General features: G+C 31.9%; 1 protein-coding gene across 1 annotated transcript in view; it reads left to right on the top strand.

Annotated features, from left to right (window-relative positions):
• LOC105624691 (GPI transamidase component PIG-T) overlaps positions 1-22,681 on the top strand; it is a 56,918-nt gene that overhangs the window by 15,233 nt on the left and 19,004 nt on the right. The window contains exons 2-5 of the mRNA XM_012206045.1: positions 16,877-17,054; positions 17,352-17,583; positions 17,664-17,831; positions 17,905-18,202. Of these exons, the coding sequence (XP_012061435.1) occupies positions 16,877-17,054; positions 17,352-17,583; positions 17,664-17,831; positions 17,905-18,202 (876 nt within the window). The remainder of the gene's footprint in view (positions 1-16,876; positions 17,055-17,351; positions 17,584-17,663; positions 17,832-17,904; positions 18,203-22,681) is intronic.

Raw genomic sequence — 22,681 nt, 5'->3', positions numbered from 1 at the left:
ATTTATTTCGACCACTACTTACCGTTAAAGCCATCTATAGGAAAACGGCGGAAGCAAAGTTGTACACCTAATATATAATATATGGTGTTCTGCGCGATTTTATAATGCACATGTGCCACAAGTAATACATACTATCTGACAATAGGAAAAATGAGGAGTTAACAGTCTAGTGTTATAATAGAAGTCTATGGCCCAGTAACTCGGCCGTCGAGCCTCGAGTGGTAGTGGGGATCGCTTGCCGGAATCGGCCCGAAATATGCAAATCTTTGCAAGCACTGATATAAATCATAATGATAAATAAATACAATACATATATAACATAGTAATAAATAAATACAATACACATACATATTTTATACAATAAATTAGAGAAGTAAAACGTAGAAATGTCAAATCTTTTTAAATAGATCTTGGTACAATGGATCTAGAAATTCTATATCCTCCACATTTAATCCATTTTTTTTGTTTGTTAATAAAAATTGATTCTGAAATGAGTTATTTATTATAATTCTTTTCCCTGTCTAAAATTTTTTGTGTGATTCCAATCAAAATCATGATTATGCTTCAATCTATATCCAGAAATTACGGACTTGTGTTTCATGTTCTTTTTGATATAATTATGATGTTCATCTAATCTTATCTTAAACAATCGTTTCGTTTATTCTACATAGGATGCATCACATTCCTGACAATCAACTTTGGTTTGTGAAAGTGATGTGAATATGTCTTTTTAATTTATAATGAAAGAGTTAAATTTGTTTAATCCCACATAGGCAAGATGAATTATTTTATTATTTTTGAAAAATCGATTAAATTTTTCTGATATATGTGATGGAACACACACACACACACGCATACACGTACAAGATATTGTGAAAAAAATAGTCAAATTTTTGTCTGTCTGTTCTTCGTGTAAGTTATTCATGCAAATTATATTGTTATTCTGATCTCTAGATTTTTTTAAACAATCTCTTTTTGATGGTATTAAAAATAAGCTCCAAGGAGTATCCGTTATTTAATAAAATGTTGATTATTTTATGGAAATTTATTTCGAAATTTTGGATATGATAACATTAACATTCTGTCAAACGAGAATTGAATTTTCTAACTTTTAATTATGAACATCGATTAAATAACTGATTTGGTTTATCATCAACTGACATGAAAAATTATTCTCGATTTGCAATATTGTTAAGCAAAATAGATAAGTTTATTTAATTATATTGAGGAAGACTTTGTGAGTCGAAACGTTTATTGTTAGACTCATATTAATGTTAAAGTAATTTAAAATGTATGTTAAAGTAATTTAAAACGTATATTAAAGTAATTTAAAAATTTTAATTTTTAAAACATCTTGTACATCGTTGATTTTTGATATTTTGCATCGAGCGTTTATTTATATCATTTGTAGTATTATTACACGCTGACCTAAAAATGCGTAGTAAGACCATTTCTTTTAAATTTTACCGTTATAATTTTGATTTCGTTAAATATTATTTTGAATTACAAATTATGTTATTAGTAAAAAAGTGGATAGATATCAATTACAAATTAATTAGATCCATGTCAAAATTACAATTTTTACGACAATATAAAATTAACGTTCGATATAACAACGTTTCGATATAACAACATTAAAATTAACGATTGTTTTCCATTGCATTTAGAATGTTTAAATAATAATATACAAGTCAGTTACTATAAATCAGAATCAAAATTATCGAAAAAACGTTATATGTTTTCAAAAGAAAATTATTAGATATAGAAATTTTTTATTTACGTAGAAATAATGATTCTCTCCAGAAAAAAACTAGCGGAAATTTCATATAATTTATTTAACATTTTACTAGTACACATATGGAATGAAATACATTATCATCACACAAAATGTTTTGATAAATGGTTCAATCTATTTTTGACACATAAGAAATTTCATTAAAAATCTGTATATACAATATAAAAAATTAAATAAAATCAAACCGATTGAGTTTAGTTATAGCATCAATAATGACAATCATCAAAAGTTTTTTAAAGGAGATAATAGTAGAATATATAGATTCTATTAATGAAACATCTTTCAATATAAAAATAGATTCTTTTAATTAAAAAAATGTTTCAACCCTTTAGAAATCACTAATAATAAATGGTTCATTAATTTGACACAGCTATATCATCAGAAGTTTCTTCACTATTCACACTTAGGAGAAAAGTTTAATCTTCCTATTACTTTAAATAAAAAATTAGCTATTCATGAAATAATAAAAGACATTGAATGTATTAAAAGTAAAAATTTATCTAAATTTGTTTCCAAAGTTAGAAACAATTATACCGAGGTTTCACAATGTTCTTCATAAAAATTAGAAAAGAAGAAAAATCCAATAAAAGAAAAAATAACAGAAATGTATAACTCTACAAAATTATTTCAAAAAAACAATCTAAATATTATATTTACTCAATCAAAGATAATGTCACTGTTATTTTATCCAAAGATTTTTATACACAAAAATCGGAAGAATTATTAGATAAACATACACATTCTGTAGTGATGAAAAATCCGGAAAAGATTATTGAAAAAAAGGGTTAATGACTTAATTAAATTATGGGAGAAAAAAGATTATATTTCTAAAAAAGAATCATTTAGATCAAGTGAATGCTATTCTTTCAAAAGCTTATGCTCTTCCTAAAATTCACAAAATGTACCGTTTAGAATCATAGTTTTATGGTAAACACAAGCTTTATAAACACAGCTCGCTAGCAAAATTTCTGAATAGTATCATTTCAGACAATATCCCCGAAGTGAAGGGACACATTACCAATAGTTTTGAATTATGTATTATACAATAGTAAGCTATCTGGAGTAATATTGGAAGATTCAGATGTGTTTGTTTCATTAGATGTTATTTCATTGTTTACGAACTTTAGATTTGGCAACTTCAGGCAGAAGATGGGAATACATTAAGAAATCTACTTCCTTGCCAAAATCTGACTTTTTAAAAGCATTAGAATTTGTTCTAACCTCTACTTATTTTTAACGACACAATATAGAAATAGATACATGGCATTCCAATGGATTCCCCTCTTTCGCCAATTATTGCATATATTGTTATGCAAGACTTAGAAAATAGCATATTGAGCACATTAGAATTATATACTTTAGATATATGGACGATATATTACTTATTTACAGGGATGAAATAGAGAATATCCTTACAAAATTTGACACATCATCAAAGACTTAAATTTACAATTGAGATTGAAGAGAACCATGTCTTAATTTTTTGGATAAATAATCTACAAATAAAATTATAAATTGGTTCCATAAAGATATATTTTCTGGAACGTTATATTTCATATTTTTCGAATCATCTGCAATGCCAAAAAGTAAGAATTATTTATAAGTTTAATTGTGATCATGCTATTTTATTATCTCATCCATCCTTTTATAGAGATAATATTAATAAATTTATTGATGAACAATGGTTTCCCTGTCTAATTTTTGATGAATAAAAGTATAAAAAATCGTTCCGTTAATAATCCAATAATCCCATTAAAAATCCAAATTTTTAAATTATGGTAAAAAAACAGAAGATAATCGTAATATCACAAAAAAAAAGATCTTATGATAATTTCTTATGTTAAAGAAATTTCGATTATATTATTATTTAATAAATTAACAACTATTTTTCGGGTTTAGATCGATAAACAATTTAAACAAAATTATTAAAGTATACACAAAGATATTACGGAATCTTCTCGAAAAAATCACGTTGTTTATAAAAAAAATTAATTGTAAGAACTGCGATGTATCATACATAGGACAATTAAAAAGGTAACTACAAACAAGAATCAAAGTACATGAATAATATAAAATTGGATTCATCGAAACATTCAGAATATATATTAGAACATAACCACTTTTTCGATTAGGAGAAAATTTTAGATATTGAATAACTACCATAAAAAATTAATAATAGAAATTATTTATATTAAAGAACAAAAAACGGCATTTATTAATCGATTATTTATTAATCGACACTGAAGTGCTCAATGTCTCATATTTTGACATCTTGAAAGGAAATTTCTTAAAAAACAGATTGTTTTACGAATAAAATGCAATTCTAATAGAAATAACAAATAGAATATTTTGTGTTCTCCCATCAAACCAGTATTGAATGTGTATATATTTTCGATCATCTTGGGGAAGTGACATATGATTGTTTTTGCTCTTGTCACTTTTGTAATGAAAGAAAAGCGTTATTATATATTGAAAATCTGGAAGAAATATTACACCATTAATGTAAATTTTTGTTTTTTATAAAAAAAATTTTTTTAGTTAAAATTCCTATTTAATTTAAATTTAATTTGATTTAGACAAGTAATCTTGACATTAGTCTTACACTATGGGACTAAACAAAATTTTCACTGTCAAATGAGAATTGGATTTTGTAATTTTTAATCACGGACATTAAATAACTGACTTGGTTTACTATCAATAATAATCATCAACTGATATGAAATATTATTCTCAATTTGCAATATTGTTAAGCGAAATAGATAAGTTATTTAATTATATTGAGAAAAACTCTGTGAGTCGAAACATTTATTGTTAGATTCATATTAATGGATTCATATTAATATTAAAGTAATTTTAAGATTTTAATAAAACATCTTGTACTACTCGTATATATTTGATTGTTGATTTTTGAATTGTTTTGCTGCAAACATCGAGCGTTATTTATTTATATCACTTGTATTATTAACATTCTATTAAGCCAGTAATAGTATCTATTTTTTGGGCAACATGAAAAAAATTTAAATATCTCGAAGAGGATGTAGATTTTTTATATCAGTTATAAATTGATTTTTTTGTGTTCTTTGATTGAAGTTAGGTCTAAAAAATTTAATTTATCCCCATCAAGCTCAAGTGAATTTTAGTATAGACTTATATTCATTAAGATTTTTTAAAAATATATCAATATTCTATTTTTTAGTGAACAAAGCAATGTCATCAACATACCTAATAAAAATCTAATGTGAACAATAATTTTTCAAGTGTGAATTCTTCTAAATCTTCACATAAGATCCGCTGCAATTGGTCACATATTCTTTGAACATTTCTTGGTGTATCTTATCTCACAAATTATTCTTAACATTATTACGTAAATTTTTTGTTTAATTGATTTGAGTTATGTTTTAATGACTTATTCAAAACTTTTATTGAATTATTGATAATCTGAAATGTAAGATTTGAGTATTTTGTTAGATACGACAGACAGTATTATTATCATTTTATGAATATATGTTAACGATCTAATTTGCTTCGCATTGCATCTTTTATATTAAATTTATACATTATCGATTTTATTTTTACATTGAAGAAGACCCAATCGAAAAGATTGAAACATTTGTTATTTCTTCTCAAGAATAAAGTATACGAATTTACACATGTCTAATCTGTGTTGGCTCGCACTGGCTGATTTGGATCTTTTATCTTTGGATCTATTCTATTGGAGCCTATATCAAAATTGATACTTATAAAAAATTAAATAAAAATCAACAATTTTTTTTATATAAACAAACGGCTGCTACCTAGTGAAAATCGTAATTTTTTTCTTCAAAGTCATTTTTTCAAAACTGTAATTTATATATTGAGAGTACAAATTAGTTCGATCCGTTCAAAAATGTATTTATTTCAAAACAAAATGAATGAACAGATCAATTAAAATAGTTGTCCATCGCTTTTTCCCAGGCAATTTTCGAATTCCATTTCGAAAAAATGACTCGTCTGGAGGCGATCCAATTTTGGAGCCAATTTTCGATTTCTGCGAAAGAAGTGAATCGGTAACTTGCTGCATCCTTCGGAACAACCAGTAATCAGAAGGAGCAATGTCTGGAGAATACGGCGGGTGCAGTAAAACATCCCATTTGAGCGTTTCCAAATATTTTTTTACGACTTTAGCGACTGAGGCCGAGCATTATCATAAAGAATAACTTTATCATAAATAACTTTATCTTTGCTCGTATTTCGGTAATGCACGGCTCAAATGAATCAATTGTAGCCCGATACCGATCGCCCGTAATGGAATCGCTAGGTTTCAGCAGCTCATGGTAAACAAGACCCTTTTGATCCCAGGTATAGAGCATGATCTTCGAATGAATGTTCGGCCGGGGTGTTGATATTGAGGTCAATGGCAACGATTGACCGGGCTTAGTATTTTTTCTTCTTGGGGTTGTCGTAGAATATCCACTTCTCATCTCCAGTCATAATCCGATGCAAAAAATCTTTTCTCTGTTGTCTTTGAATCAGCTGTTCGCAAGTGAAAAATTGTTTTTCAACGTCTCTCGGTTTCAGTTCATAAAGCACCCAATTTCCTTGTTTTTGAATCATCCTATGGCTCTCAATCGTACAGAAACGGCTTGTTGAGTTACCCCCCAATGATTCTGCAAGCTCCTCTTGCGTTTGACTCTGATCTTCTTCGAGTAATGCCTCTAATTCTTTGTCTTCGAATTTTTTTGGCTGTCCAGAGCGAGGCTTGTCTTCAACGCTGAAATCTCCATCCTTGAAACGTCGAAACCATTCCCTATATGATATATCAGTTGGAGCAGCGTCACCATAAACTTCGATAAGCATTCGATGGGCTTCAACCGCACTTTTCTTCCAATTAAAGCAAAAAATCAAAACCTCCTGCTGCTTGGTTAACACAAAATTCGACATTTCAAACACAGTAAAAATCAAGGTTTTTGTATGAAATTCAAAGCGATATAAATTGAATATTATTAGCAGATGTTTAACCTCTCTGAAACCGCCAAAATCAGCTGTCACTATGAACCATTCACAACAGCTGAAGCTATCTTTAGCGAAACAGACCGAACTAATTTGTACTCCCAAAGATTTAAAAAAATTTTTTTAGGTTTACATAAGGATGATATTCTATATAAATTAAAAATCTTTTTTTAATTTTTGGTTCAAGCAAGAATTACAACTATTAGGATGTACACAAAATTGTTATGTCGTAGTAAACCGCCAAATCAAATGTTTTTATTATTTAGAATACTTTTTTTCATATAAAAATTTGTACGTATTCTACAATAATTATATTAAAACATGCAAAAAAGTTTGAAATCGATTAACGTTTCTTATGAAAAAAAATATCATTTTTTACAATAATTATATTAAAACAATATCGTATTCTACAATAATTATATTAAAACATGCAAAAAAGTTTGAAATCGATTAACGTTTCTTATGAAAAAAAATATCATTTTTTTTCTCTAATGTAGCAGACCCTCTTAATCAGAATAAACTAATACATGAATGTTTCGATGACTCTTTGGAGTCTTCTTCAGCAATTTGCAATTTATTGATTATTCTTCTTTGGATGTGTAGTCTGAATCAGCATTAAATTTACAGATTTGATTGTAAAATCTCCTCTCTCTCTGTTACATATGTTACTGTAATTGAATTTTCTTTAAATAGTAAAAAAAAAAGATAGAGGAAGTGGCACCTCACATACAAAGAGAACATCTTGAGAGTTCAGATCAAATCATATTAAGCTGTGCTTCAGTATAATGATAAATTGTATTAAAATTGAATTGATTATATAACTATCAGAACGCAACATCGAAACTAGACATCAAATACTGTTTGACAAAACAACCACAGTAGCCAATATTACATCATATTTTCAAGAAAGTATGGAAAGTATAGAGAAGCCATATAGAGATACAAAAATACCCTAACAATCTAAATAGAGATAATGGCTATAACATAAATGAAATATGGAAAATTATTCTCCCGGTTAATGAGGCCTGACCGATTTCCCCCCCTCCCTCACCCACAATTCTTTTCTTCCACTCCACAAGTAGCGTAATATATAAAAGGAGCGATCCGGAGGAACAGCTCAGTATCAGGCTGTTCCTCGCCCTGAAGTGAACTGCAAGGTTCACGAAACGTTGGCATTCCAAGAATGGATCTGGACACAGAAGAAACCCGCGAAATCCATAATCTTCATATAGAGAGAATCCGTGGAAGTCTCAAGAATATCATTATATAATCTTATTACTATCGCATGTTTACTTTAGAGCGCTAGAAATATAATTGATCAGATTTATGTAATATATGTAATGTAACGTTTCGATCAAAACAAAGTAAAAAATATGTGAGGGAAAAATAAACTAAGGTAATAAACAATTACGAACAAATACAAAAGTTATATAAAGATAGTAGCTAAATCAACATAACAGTTAAAAAGTTAAAAAACATAAGTTCCGTTGTTACATTTAATTTAGATCTTTCACAATGCTTATATAATTATGATATAAATCTTCCATATCTGAACGTAAATTAATGCTATTCTTCTGCACACACACACACACACACACACACACACACACACACACACACACACATACACACACACACGCACACGCACACACACACACACACACACACACACACACACACACACACACACAATATGAAAGTATTGTTTTTCATTTATTGAAGAATGGTTTCTATCAATACTTCGATATCATCCCAATTAAAATCATGTTCGAAATTCAATTTGTGCTCTGTAATTATTGAATGATTATTTAAATTCTATTTTATGTGATTAGTGTTCTGAAATCCTATTTTGAGTTTTCTACCTGTCTATCCAATATATGTAACATTGCAGGATCTGCACGAATTATAAACCATTTTTTTCTTTTTTTCTCATAATAATGTTTTTTGTATCCTAATAAACCTGCTCAATTTATTTAAGCTTTTGTAAGTCACATTTGTGTTAAACCTTTGTCGATTCTTTTGAATTCATCCGAAATATCTTAATATAAGGAAGAACAAACCAAAATGAATTTTATTTTTTCTTTTTAATGTTTTCTTTCTCTTTTGAATTTGTCTATTTATTTGTATATTAAAATTTGTGGATTAAAATTTTTAATTAAAATAAACATATAAATATAAAAAATAAATAAGGATTCTCAATCTTAAACAATAAAATATAAATAAGAGTTCAGCTAAGGCTAATGAGAGTCATACGCTGTTGTAAGAGAGAAAAAAAATAGGAGAAGCAGATAAGATGTTACCTTCCTTAGGTTACTTTCATTTATTACCTCAGGTGGTTATCTTCATTTATTTCGACGGTTCGGCTCATTTTGGAATCTTCATCAGCGATTACAAAACCAAAAAAATTCATCCATTGAGAGCAAGTCACTTATAGATTGGCAGAAATGCAGCACTTATTACTGCATCAATTTAAAATTTACCATTATAATGCAAGAAAAAATGTCAAATAATAAAAACAGATAACTCACTTCAATGAGAAACGAAAAAAAAGAAACTCAGAAATAATGATTCACAATCGTATTAACAGTTAGAAAAGTTACACTGTATATTAAATATATATCGTTCTTCTGAATATGATTTCATGTATGTAACACGTCATTTAAAATTGAACGTTACACTATGACAAGGGGATAACAAGCGTTGGAAATAAATATAACTAAGAGTACCTGTAATATAATAAGTTCAAATATCAATTTTGTTTAAAACACATTCAATAAGGAGGCATGAATGATGCAAACGCTCAGTGTCCGTTTTTAAGTTAAGTCCATTCTTTTGCATATAAATGTGAGACATTTCTGAATTTAATCATTTATTGAGAAATCTTTCCCTGTCAAGAATTGTACATTCTCCCAATCGAAATCGATAATTAAAACCAAGTTGATGTTCTGTGATTACTAACTGGTTTCTATTACTACTTTTTATGTGGTTTCGATGCTCGAATATTCTAGTGCCTAATTTTCGACCTGTTTTTGGACCAACGTACGAAATACATTTCACAGTCTTTGCACGGAATTTTGTAAACCACATTTTTATTGTACAATTGTGGTCCTTTTGTTCTTTAATGAACCTATTGTATTTAGTTTATTCAAACTGAAAAAAGATTAATATTCTTGATGATGGAAAAAATTTCTCAGAAACGGTTAAAACAAGGTAGAATGAATTATGACATTCGTTAATTGACATAGTATTATTATTCCTCTTCGTCAGTAATTTATGGAATAAAAGTTTTAATCGAGAATTGATAATGTTGAAAATAAAGTCAATCGGATAGTCAATAATTTAATAAAGTATTGATTATAAACTTAGTATTCTTAGAGAATTACACACATGTGGAAAGTCCACCGATATAAAAATACAAAATACGTGATCGAGACACCTTTCCTTAAATTAAATATTGAATACAATAGTCTTCAAAGTAAAATGATTTGTCATTGATAGAGAATAAATCTCGATGTCACCAATATGACGGTCTGAGTAACAATGATCAACACAGACAAAACGTTTTCTATAATATATATGATATTTCTAGAAAGATATCTAGAAGAAATCGTCTCATTGCACGATCTAAATCATTTAGTTTGATAACCAGCATGAGCAATATTCACAATATTTTTCATAAGAGATTTGAGAAATAAACAGAAGATTTATTACATTGATGGCTCAGAAGAAAGCTGAAAAGTTTGTCAATTTATAAGAAGAACGTCAGAAATAAAAAGATTTTTGCGCTCTAACTATCGCGCTTGACTCTTATATGTCCGCTCCATTTTGTAATTAATTTTAAGATTAAAGAGTCTAAAATTGTTTAATTTTGATTGGAATAAAAGAGTAGCAAGAAACACACTGTATTACTTTGCGTACCAACGACATTGTTATATTCTCAATCGTTCTTGGTATTTTCTATTTTTATTTGATTTTAGAGAATCCGTAAGAAGACTTTTTGGAATATTTTCAATATGCTAAATCACGCTTGGTTAACTGAGATATGTCTTTTAATGCGCGCCAAAATGAATTTTCTGTCTTGAAATACAAACTCTATTGAACTACTACAAATTATCAATTTAACAATTTAATGCTTTTTCGTCTCTTAGAACTTCGTCTCTTAGATCTTAATAATGTTGAGTGACATATTAAAATCTAATAATTAATTCTTATTGCAAAAATTATTTTATTATGTCAGTATTATTAAGATGCGAAAAAGCATCAAATTGTTAAATTTCTGGTCAATTTAACTCGTGATATTACTGCGGTAGTTTAATAGAATTTTATTATATTTCATCAGTATTATATTTCACTTTAAATTGTAGTACAATCTCGCATGCTCGCTCTATACTCGGACTCGATCGAACATGTTCTCTCTAACTGGAAACGAGACATACAACACGCCGCCACTGCGATTGAATTATCCTCCTGAGCTCTAGTGAGAAATAATTGCGCACTAAATTCGAATATGAACGGATAAGCGTGAATTTATCGCCCATCAAGACACTACTAATCTTCTTTGGCTAACGTGACGTCTATCGGAAATTTGCAGAGTTTGAAAATAGATCGCTTAGTTGTTAGCCGTTAACAGTGCGTAAGGTAACAACTCATACCAAGTCATCTTTACCAATATATACTTCAATCATTCATCCGATTCGCCATTTCATTGGTCGTAGATTATTTTCTTGTATCAATATGAGATTGTTTATCTTGAGGTTCTCTTATCATGCTTGACATGGCCCTGGAGATTGGCTACGTATTCGGACGCCGGATACATCAGTTTCAGAAATGCCCATTAATGGCTCGCCTATAAAAAAGTGATCAGGGATAAACAGTTGCAGGTCCAGCGGGTCTGATAACAAAGGTGATAAAGGTCTTGAGTTGAGACTTCCATTTGGACTAAATTGACAACTCCTCGAATGTAAACAGAGTGTTGCCCATTACGCATTTCAAATAGTATTTACAGGATTTCACTCCAGCTTCCCATAGACCTTCTAACTGTAGAGAGTATGGCGGAATGAAATTCCATTCAACATCCATTTCTTGCACCGTCGACTGGTCCGTCAAGAGTTAGAAGAATTGTACCTTTATTCACTCAGTGATTCTCGCTTGGCGTTCACAAAATTAATGGCGTTGTCACTACAAATTTACGAGATAATCCCCATCGACCTACGAATCTGCGCAATATGCTGTCGTCGACAAATCACTGCTTCTAAATGAATCGCTCTGGTAGCAAAACAAATAAACAATGCAACATGACTACATATCTTTCTATCGCATCCCTTATTGAGTAACATGATAGGACCAGCGAAGTCAGAATAATGGAGAAGACTCGTGAAGATTTAATCCTATCGCCGGGCAAAGTAGTACATCGTTCAAAGACACGTCCTTATTATTCTTTGCTGATGCATCGAAAACTACGCATAATTTCATACTATTATTTTGCTTGAGTACGCCATGGTAAGGAAGATACACAGTTTCTGAATTGTTAACTGGGCATAATCGATATATGTTCCATTCTATTGGGAGTATAAATAAGTTTCCGCCGTTTTTTATCAAAAATTAAGCATTTATTGTGAAAGAACGGTACATAATGTTTCAAAGTAATGGTCATCGCTAGCCACTACTTTTTCTTTCTGATAGCATATGGATACCGCGAAAGAATGCTTCATCTTTTGAGGCTATCCAATCATCGATACAATTTTTGGTATCTTCATATGATGTGAAGTGCTGCTCAGACAGGCCATGCGTCATCGATCGAAACAAGTGTCGGAAGGAGCAATGTCTGGAGAACACGACGGGTGGAGTAGAACTTCCCATTTGAATGTTTCTAAGTAGGTTTTGACCGGCGCCGCAACATGTGGTCGAGCATTATCATGCAGGAGAATAATTTTGTCATGCCTGGAGTAGTAGTGGGCGCGTTTTTCCTTGAGTGCTCGGCTCAATCTCATCAATTGTGTTCGGTAGAGAGCCCCAGTAATGGTCTCGTTCGATTTGAGCAACTTATGATACACGACACCAAGCTGATCCCACCAAATACACAACATGAGTTTTATTCCATGAATATTCGGTTTGGCTGTCGATATTGAAATATGGCCAGGTGATCCCCATGATTTCTTCTTTTTTGGGTTATCGTAGTGGATCCATTTTTCATCACCAGTGACTGTACGATGCAAAAAAATCCTTTCGTTTATGCAAGCAGCATTTCACATGTGAAAAATCGGCGTTTAACGTTTCTCGGCTTCAGTTCATATGGAACCCAATTCCTTTGCTTTTGAATCATTCCCAATGATTTCAAACGATATGAAATTGTTTGTTGAGTCACTCCTAATGTAAGAACAAGTTCTTTTTGGCACGAATCTTCATTCAATAATGCTTCTAATTCCGCGTCTTCGTATACTTTCGGCTACGTTCTTTGTTTTCGACGTCAAATCACCGTTCTTAAACTTTTGAAACCACTCACGACAACTTCTCTCACTTAAGGCAGCATCACCATATGCTTCTACAAGCAATCTATGAGCCTCAGCTGCAGATTTCTTCAAATTAAAGAAATAAATCAAAAGTTCCCGCAAATGACGCTTATTCGGCTCAAAACTCGACATTTTCGTACAAAAAAAATATATGATGCTGATACAAAATCGCTAATATTTCAAGGTTATGGTGTTGCCAGATGTCCAATCTTACGATATATCGTTTTATATCAAACAATTTTAACTTATAGTTTATTAGTAGCGCCGTCTTTTGCAAACGGCGGAAACTTATTTGTACTTCCAATATATATTCCGACATAAATTTGATGTATTGATCGTGAAACATTTCGTTGCCTTTAAGCTTGCGTTCCAATTATTCTAATCTCTTTATAACAATTTCTTGATTGTTACCGATAAACGTATTCTTCTCGCGAACCTTCTGGCAACCTAACCTAATTATGAATTTTGCTTGGATAGTGCTCTATAATTCGCAATACTTGTTGTTTGCTGATAATCCTCATGTCTTGTTATCGTCTTAATTTTCTAATTTCCAAAAATTCTCTAAATCTTTGTCTAATGAATTTACGTTTTTCAATGAACAAGTCAATACACTCAACACGTTTTGCTTGCAAGTTTGAATCTTCAGACTAATTGACGGCATTGAATTGATCATTAGCCATCGAATTTGATATTTTAATTGGTAAAATTAATTGACTCTCGCCAATTTCGTGCTTGTTTCTAGTAAATCGTTTCTAGAAAAATTCCGCGCCGATTAGCATATCAATCGGACCAATTTTATAGAATTCAGGGTCAGCTAGGTTGAGATTATTCGGAATCCTCATCCGCTCGCAAACTATTTCTTCACAAATTTTTTATTATTCTCAGTACAATCACATTGAGAATTAATTTCTAAAAAACTAGAACACTTCGATTTAATATATCTCGCACGTATGATAGATTTTGTTCTCTTCCGTTAAATCCCATAGTATTATTTCGTTTTAAGCCTGTTCTATTGTGTGCCGCTTGTGTAATAAAATTCGCTTCGCTCGCGCTATCCAGAAGCACTCGTAACAACGCGCTAAAACCATTTCATAGGATCATCTCAATAAGTACTGAGTTCTGGATTTGTTGGCGGAATGATAAACGGATATGCTATTAGCCGGTTACTCGGCGCTCGATTTATTCAAGGATTCCGTAACTCCTGACTTTGTCTGGGAAGCTTTATTCTTCGGTAAGTGACACAACGTGTTCCGTCGTTCTTTGCAGTGCTCCAGCTTACAAGTTTTCACAATGGTCGTTTTTTTAGACAATTTATACACAACTTCAATTGTCTAACTTCCTTGATTCGATCAGCTATGGATAATTCTCAAAATTTCTTGCAAAAATATATGTAATTCTGTTACAAAAGTAACACTTACCTGAACTTAAAGAAGCCATAAGAGTAAGTTTTTTTAGTTTTGGAATTTATCGCCAAGGTTCCCCCTTACTGTTTGCTTTCTTTGATAGTCTTTTCTATTTCGTCCATGACTCGATTCGCTCTCATCGTCTTTTTAAGAATTCCAACATCCAACCAGCTTTGCATTCTCGTTTGATTTGATTTCTTCCTCTCATGCTCGGAGCATTCTTATATCAAGGTGTCCTGGTGTCCATCATATGCAAAACAAGTTCGTCCCAGGCCTCTGTAGGAGATCCTAGCACCTTTAATACTCTCAAATATCTGGAAGTATAATCAATTAGCTCCTGCAGTCTTCACTCTTTCGTTACCGTAAGCATCATGAATAAGCAATGTATATGCCTTTTCTATAACGACCTAGGATCGTCGTAACGTTGCTGTAATAATTCCCACGTCGGGTATAGTTAACGAGTCAAAACAATAACATTATAGGTTCTATTATCTTTAGCGTCGCCCGAAATAGCCAAAACTAAATATTGAAATTTCTCTATACTAGATGAATTCGATTTATCGTATATAATAAAACAAAAGCTATCCGAGAAACTCTTCCTCGATTTTACCAAAATGCGGAAGCTTAATGATGGATAATTTGACTCTGGCGTCTGTATTAACCTATCCCGCGGCACTAGCGACATGATTGAGAATCTCTGTTTGGCGCGAAAGTATGGCCGCCAATGCACCATTCTCGCTTGAAGGTATCATGGCCGAAGCATCGCTTTGCGAACTGCGTCCCAACTGCTGCATTAACTCGATTTGTTGTTGTAACAATTGCATGATTGCGTCGGAATTACTTGTTTCAACACTTCCCGATGACGTTTTTAGAGCTTCAAAAAAGATTTGATCTCAAAATATTTCCGCTCGAAAGCCTCTTTTTCCTGCGTATCGTCCTCGGAATTCACTTACCTTTTCTAATAGTTGCCTCATAATCTCGATATAATATTTCTTCTAACTTGTCTAGCCTTATCTTGTTTTCGATCAAGTTCAATTCCTTTCTCAATTACTTTATTATATATTAGTAAACAATCTGTGCTGTTCTCAGTCGTGTGAGCTTTGCCTCCACATAACCACGCGTTTTGCGTAAACTGGCGGAGATCTCTTCCAATATCTTGGTTATCGTATCTTGCCGATTTGCTCGCGTTGCTGTCAATGCGTTTTTTATCCGGACCATAGAACTGTGCTTGAGCTCTCGATCTGTTCCAAGGACCAATGTTGAATTGCGAATGAATAGACCTTATAATAACTTGTAACAATTATTATATTTCATTTTAAATTGCAGTAAAATCTCACATGCTCGCTCTGTTCGGACTCGGACTCGTTCGAACCGGAATGAACAAGGTGTACAACGCCACCTACCGTTGTGATTGCCAAGCGAGTTGTTCCCCTGAGTTCTAGTGGCAAATAATCGCGCGCTAAATTCGAATATGAACAAATACACACAGATAAAGCGTGAACAGAGGGAATATTTCTGAATTAATAAAAGTATGAGGCATTGAAATCTTTATGTATAGCTGCAGTAAAGATAAAAAAAATAGCATTCCGCACATACTGGGTACATGTGTATCCAATATGACTTAAGTATACATTTCCCTCTTTTTCTTTAAAAAAAAATGTTACAATCAATGTGTGTACATTCGGTATGCCTAGATTGGCCATATTGGTTCTACCTTACGAAGAGTTTTCTCTCTTTGATTATAAACAATAAACATAAAAGTTTTGACAAAAATATAAATAAAAAATTGAATGTATAATAATGTCATAAAATATGAATATAGAGCTACAATAACATGAACTACTAAAATTAATAATCATTTTTTGGTAATTATAAAAAACAATTACTATCTACAAAATATATCACGACATTCTGTGTTTGCTTCATTAATGATAACAGAATGGACAAATTAAGCAATAAATTAATACAATCAAATTAGACGGATAATCTGCATGCGAACTACTACTGTTATCTGTTGAATTAATCATGTAATTATTTATAAATAGCACATAGGATGTTTTGAATATATGTCCTTGTTATATCCGATTACTACCTTATTATTGTTATTAATAATAATTGAACTTTCTTTTTCACTAAACAAAGAGTGACTTATTGTGATTTAAAAAAGATAATATTTTTAGTTCAACATTCACATCTTTTTCCAAGAGGATTGGGTGAAATCATAGGTCGTCATAATGTTGACGAATTGCATGTTACTCTAACGGAAGGTTTGTGGAATTATCAAAAGTGGGGATATCCTTTCCACGATGCTGGACCTGGTGCTGAAGTCATTGCTTGGTTCAATAAAGACATAACAAAGTAAGAGATAGTACCAAAAAATATAAAATTTCTAGGACTAACAATAAGTGATAATTATATGTAGTATCCATAAATCTCAGAAATTATATTGCAAAGCAATTGAATTTGAGATATTATAAGATCAATAATCATATGATTGAACTTGTTCGATATCTAACTCTATGGTTTGAATTTAATTTTGATATATCGTAGTTTCACAAAAACATTAAACTAAAAAATATTTGGTCACTTGTGTCACAATTTCAACTGTGCAAGAAATAAAGCATAGTATATAACATGTTATATTTTTTTTCCTAGCATAGAGGAGGAATGGAAAGGTCTAACAAATGCTTTAGCTGGATTACTCTGTGCGTCTCTGAATTTTGTTGACACCTCCAATAGCATGTCGCCAGAGTTTACCTTCCGTCTCACTAGTGTTACAGATAGACCAGTAAATTCTAGTAATTTGCGTTATTCGTCATTACCGAGAGAGATAGTGTGTACCGAGAATCTAACACCATTTAAAAAACTATTACCTTGCGACTCCAAGGTATTCACAAATTATATATCATACTACTACATATATTAATTCATTATATTAATTTATTAATCATTTGTCTTTTCTTCTAGAGAGGTCTAGCTATGTTGTTAAATTCTGCGCATATTCATAATACAAATTATCATTCCATTGGGATACATTTTCGCTCAATATGTCGTAACGTAGCCTGTACGATGACATCTTTAGAACTGCGACAAACTGTTTCCTTGATATATGATACAATGGTAGATGCGAATCAGGTAAGTTGATCTACATGATGTCATTATTACAAATTATATATTTGATGATTATTCACGCCTTTAATTCGCATAGGATTGGTCGATACGAAAATTTTTTGGAATGGGACTTAAAGGTGCATGTCCGCTTGCAACATTAAGTAATATTTATGTTGATATATCAGATAACAATACGAATCACATATATGAATTAATGCCATCGCCGAGTACAAAAATCGTTAGCTTGCGAGGTGGACAGCAAAATGAAATAGCAGTATATGACATCAGAGCTCATTCCAGCAAAGGAATATTTAATATCGCTACAGTACATAGTGCACTAAAAAATAACGCAATATATTATCCTTCAATCCTCTACGCAAATAGGTATATTATTGGTATGTTTTACATAAAAAAAGTTCTTATAAATATATCTATATTTTTGTTACACATACAAGATGACCAATTTAATATTTCATCCCAAATATCTTCTTTTTCTACACTTTTCAAAAAAATGTTTTAGATGAAAGAGGAACGATTTCGAGAGGGACATATTTTGATGACGTAGTTTTTGACGTTAAATTTTGATGATGTAGTTTTTCTTTTCCATATGCAGGTACCAAAAATATATGAAGGCCATTTCCACTTTTTTAAATGGAATTGTGTGATTTTTTATATAATATAATTTTTTCAATTATTTTGTATATAAAAGACTATGTAGGCAAGGATAATTTTTTTAATAAGCAATTGTGTTTTCTTTACACTATATATAATTGATTAAGCTCATGATAACGTTTATAAAATTATTAAAGTACAATTATCAAACAATAGTTTAGAGAGATTTAATATTTCGTGTTAACATGTATCAAAATAAAATATAAAATATCTCGTAAACTGATTTTTTTTATATTATATCTATATCTTAATACTTTTATATAGAATTTTGAGAGATAAACCAATGAATATATACGTTTTTATTTCTTGTACACTTATAAAAGCGAGGTATCGATCTTGCTCTTGTGAAAATAGTCGGCTTGCATCGCTATATCGCTTCGTAATGTCTTAACTTAATGTCTGTGTCGCTTCGTGAAAATCTGAGCACGCTTCTGCGAAGAGTGTCATTATATAGAATTTTTCGTGGCCGTTTGCGACCAATCGTCGTTATTATCGCGAAGTTCGTTGATTGGTCGCGCTATTCTTCAAGGCCACCACACAAACATTGTCGTAACACCTTATGTCATCTTATGTCATCCATCAGACATAACATAAATAACGCACAGAAAAGAATATAACATAAGGAGTGGTTAAGAACTCATGTTGTTTTTCTTTGTACGTTGTTTACGTTATGTGCCAAACGCGGCTATCCACTTTGATGATTCCGGCTTAGTAAAGCAAGGTGTGCACGCGCGCGCGCACATGTAGTGGGCATATTAGAAGAATCACATTATGGTAAAAAACATCACACAATTCCATTTAAAAAAGAGAAAGATCTTCATACTTTTCTTCCTGTAAAAAAAAAATATGACCAAAATAGGTTAATATTAATAATAATGGAAGCTTCGATAACCTTGACCTTGACATATATTGTCATGATCTTGAATGACCTCCAACAAGTCTTAGCCGTCACTCATTATTTGTTAAGAAGTTATTAACAAAAGAAGTTCAACTATGTAACACGAAAATTACCTGCTTTAAAATATGTTTGATAGTCGTGCACTACAGGAGATGCCGTGAGAGTTGAAGATCGCGACTTTGTCGTCGACCTATGTCGTCAAGGTCATGACTTTGAAAAACCTCCAACAGGTTTTAGGTGGCTTTCGACTCTCCCCCTCTGCTCCCCCCTGCAAAGGGGCGCACGACTCTCACCCCTCCCCCTTCCCCTCTGCTTCAGGGGCGTACAACTCTCATCTTCGACTCTCATCTTCGACTCTCATCCCTGCAAGGGACGCACAACTCTCATCTTCGACTCACCTCCTCCTCCCCCCCTCCCCCTTAACCCTTTTATACTTATACTTTTGACAAGCGTATTGAACATTTTTAAAAATAATAAGTAAATTATATCCGTTGGAATCGTTAAATAATTCTATATTTTTGTTACACATACAAGATATTCAGTATTCATTTGACAGTATTGTTATTTGATATTTTTCAATATTATACAATATTATAGCAGAAATAAAATGTTATTTTTTCAAACTTTTTTTGTTAATAACTTTTTAACGAAGAACGAGCGACGACTAAAACCTGTTGAAGATTATTCAGGGTCACCTTGACAACATACTATATATCAAGGTCAAGGTTATCGAAGATAGGAAGGTTGCGCTTCCGTTATTATTATTTACCTCAAAATACGTTTCTCACGAAACGTTCCTCTTTCATGTAAAACATTTATTTTGTAAAAGACGTAGGAAAAGAGATATTTGGAATGCAACATTAAAATGATCCACCCTGTATACTCATATTTTGTGTGTGTGTGCGTGCGTGCGTGCGTGCGTGCGTGCGTGCGTGCGTGCGTGCGTGCGTGCGGTGAAATCACGCCGCGCGAATTCGCTTAGCACGGCGCTTCACTCCATATGCGCGCGCACGTAGGGAAACGAAGCGTTATCCTCCCTGGCTGCGGTTTCATCGCACATTGGCTTAGACGTTTTCTTTTTTAATTCGAAAACTATAGCGGATAAAATGGTAAAATCTTAAAAATGGTATGTATAAGACGTTTTTATTCCTCCCCATTCTACGCCCCCAATGTGGCCCGGATCTTACTTAAGAAATATCCTCTGTGCACACGCACACACACACATACACACACACACGCGCGCGCGCGCATGCATGCACATACATATAATAAAAATACATATATAATATATATACGTACATATATACAGTCAGGGCCAAATGTTCCCAAAAAAATAGATTGCAACCTTTTTAAGTCTTGACTATACATACGAACAATCATCATGGATAGACTGTTACACTTTTTTTTTCGATGATTTTCGGAATACGTAAAATTTTTCAGAGCTCATGCGATCCACTATCTATAGATTGCTTGTAACAAGCATTTATGCTGTCAAAATGATATGATGATGGAATCGAAGTATACAAGATGAAATCAAGAAATGTATGTTATGTGAAATACTGAATACGCGAAAAATACTTAAAATATCAATTGGATACTGCAAGATCATGGTAAATATAAAAAAAAAGTTAAGCCAAATGGACAATTTTGTTTAATAAATTTATTACAATAACATTTTCAACGCGTTAAAAATTAATATAAGATGACGTAATAAACTAATATAATATACAGGGTGTCTTAACTATTCATCACACCCTTCCTCCCCCCCCCTTTTATCTCGGAAAGCATTTTAGAAAAAAAAACGTTTCAGATAAAAGTTGTGGGGTTCTAAATAATCTATTTAGTAAATCATTCTGACCTTGGCGTCATCATGGTCAGAGCAATGTCACTTTGTATTTTTTAAACGGAATTCCCTATTTTTCCTTGCATATTCTTGTAGTATCTCGAGAACTTTTCAAAACACTATATATTAAGTGTACAACTTTGCTTCCGCCATTTTCCAATAGATGCCTTTAGCGGTAAGTGGTGATCGAAATAAATAGATCATAGACGTCATACAATAAACTTGGGCATCTGTTAACATAACCCTATAGAAACATTAGTCGATTTGTGTCTGCATCATAAAGTTATTCTCGATTGAAAATGTCAGTTTATGAGCCAAATTCTCGTCATTTGCGGGAGGTTTTAATTTTTTGCTTCAATAGAAGAAATCTGCGACTAAGGCTCATCGAATGCTCTCAAATATTTATGGTGAGGCCGCTATTAGTGAAAGAACGTGTCGTGAGTGGTTTCAATGCTTCAAGAACGGTGATTTTGACGTCCAAGGTCATGTTCTGTATTTAGTGGGACCAGCTCGGCGTAGTGTATTATGAACTGTTAAAACCGATTGAAACAATCACAGGCGATCGAACGCAATTGATGCGTTTGAGCCGAGTATTGAAAGACAAACGGCCGCAATACAACGAGAGACACGATAAAGTGATTTTGCAGCATGACAATGCTCGACCCCATGTTGCGAAAGTGATCAAGACATACTTGGAAACGTTGAAATGAGAAGTCCTACCCCACCCGCCGTATTCTCCAGACATTGCTCCCTCTGACTATCACTTGTTTCGATCAATGGCACACGGCCTGGCTGACCAGCACTTCCGGTCTTATGAAGAAGTAAAAAATTGGATCGATTCGTGGATAGCCTCAAAAGATGACCAGTTTTTTCGACGCGGGATTCGTACGCTACCCGAAAGATGGGAGAAAGTAGTGGCCAGCGATGGACAATACTTTGAATCATGAATGTATAACCAGTTTTTTACAATAAAGCCTCGAATTTCGGAAAAAAACGGCGGAAGCAAAGTTGTACACCTTATATATAATAATATAATAACTATACATATATAATAAAATATTTTTTCATGAAGTATTTTTCGAATTATAAGGCTTGAAAGTTACAGTACTTCCGATATTAGCACTACGCATGGTGTTCAATGGCTAAAACTCTCTTGGATATTGTTCAGGATCATATCCTGAATAATATTCGTTAAGATCAAGGTCATTAGAGATTTCTTTTATTTTCAATTTTATGTAGAAATGAATTTTTAGTACAAAAATGGAAAAAAGAGGAACAACTTTCAATGAGTTTTGCCTTGATTTACCGTTTTCTCACAAAATAATCTTCTTTTTATTTCATTCAATGTCTGGATAACATAATTATAATATCATAATTAACATAAAGTATAATCAATAATAGTAACGATAAATTATTATATTAATATATATATATATATATATATATATATATATATATATA

Source organism: Atta cephalotes (genome assembly GCF_000143395.1).
Source record: "Atta cephalotes unplaced genomic scaffold scaffold00085, whole genome shotgun sequence".
Classification (NCBI taxonomy): Eukaryota; Metazoa; Arthropoda; class Insecta; order Hymenoptera; family Formicidae; genus Atta; species Atta cephalotes.
The sequence above is the reverse complement of the archived record's forward strand: the minus strand, read 5'-3'. Positions and strand labels throughout refer to the sequence as shown.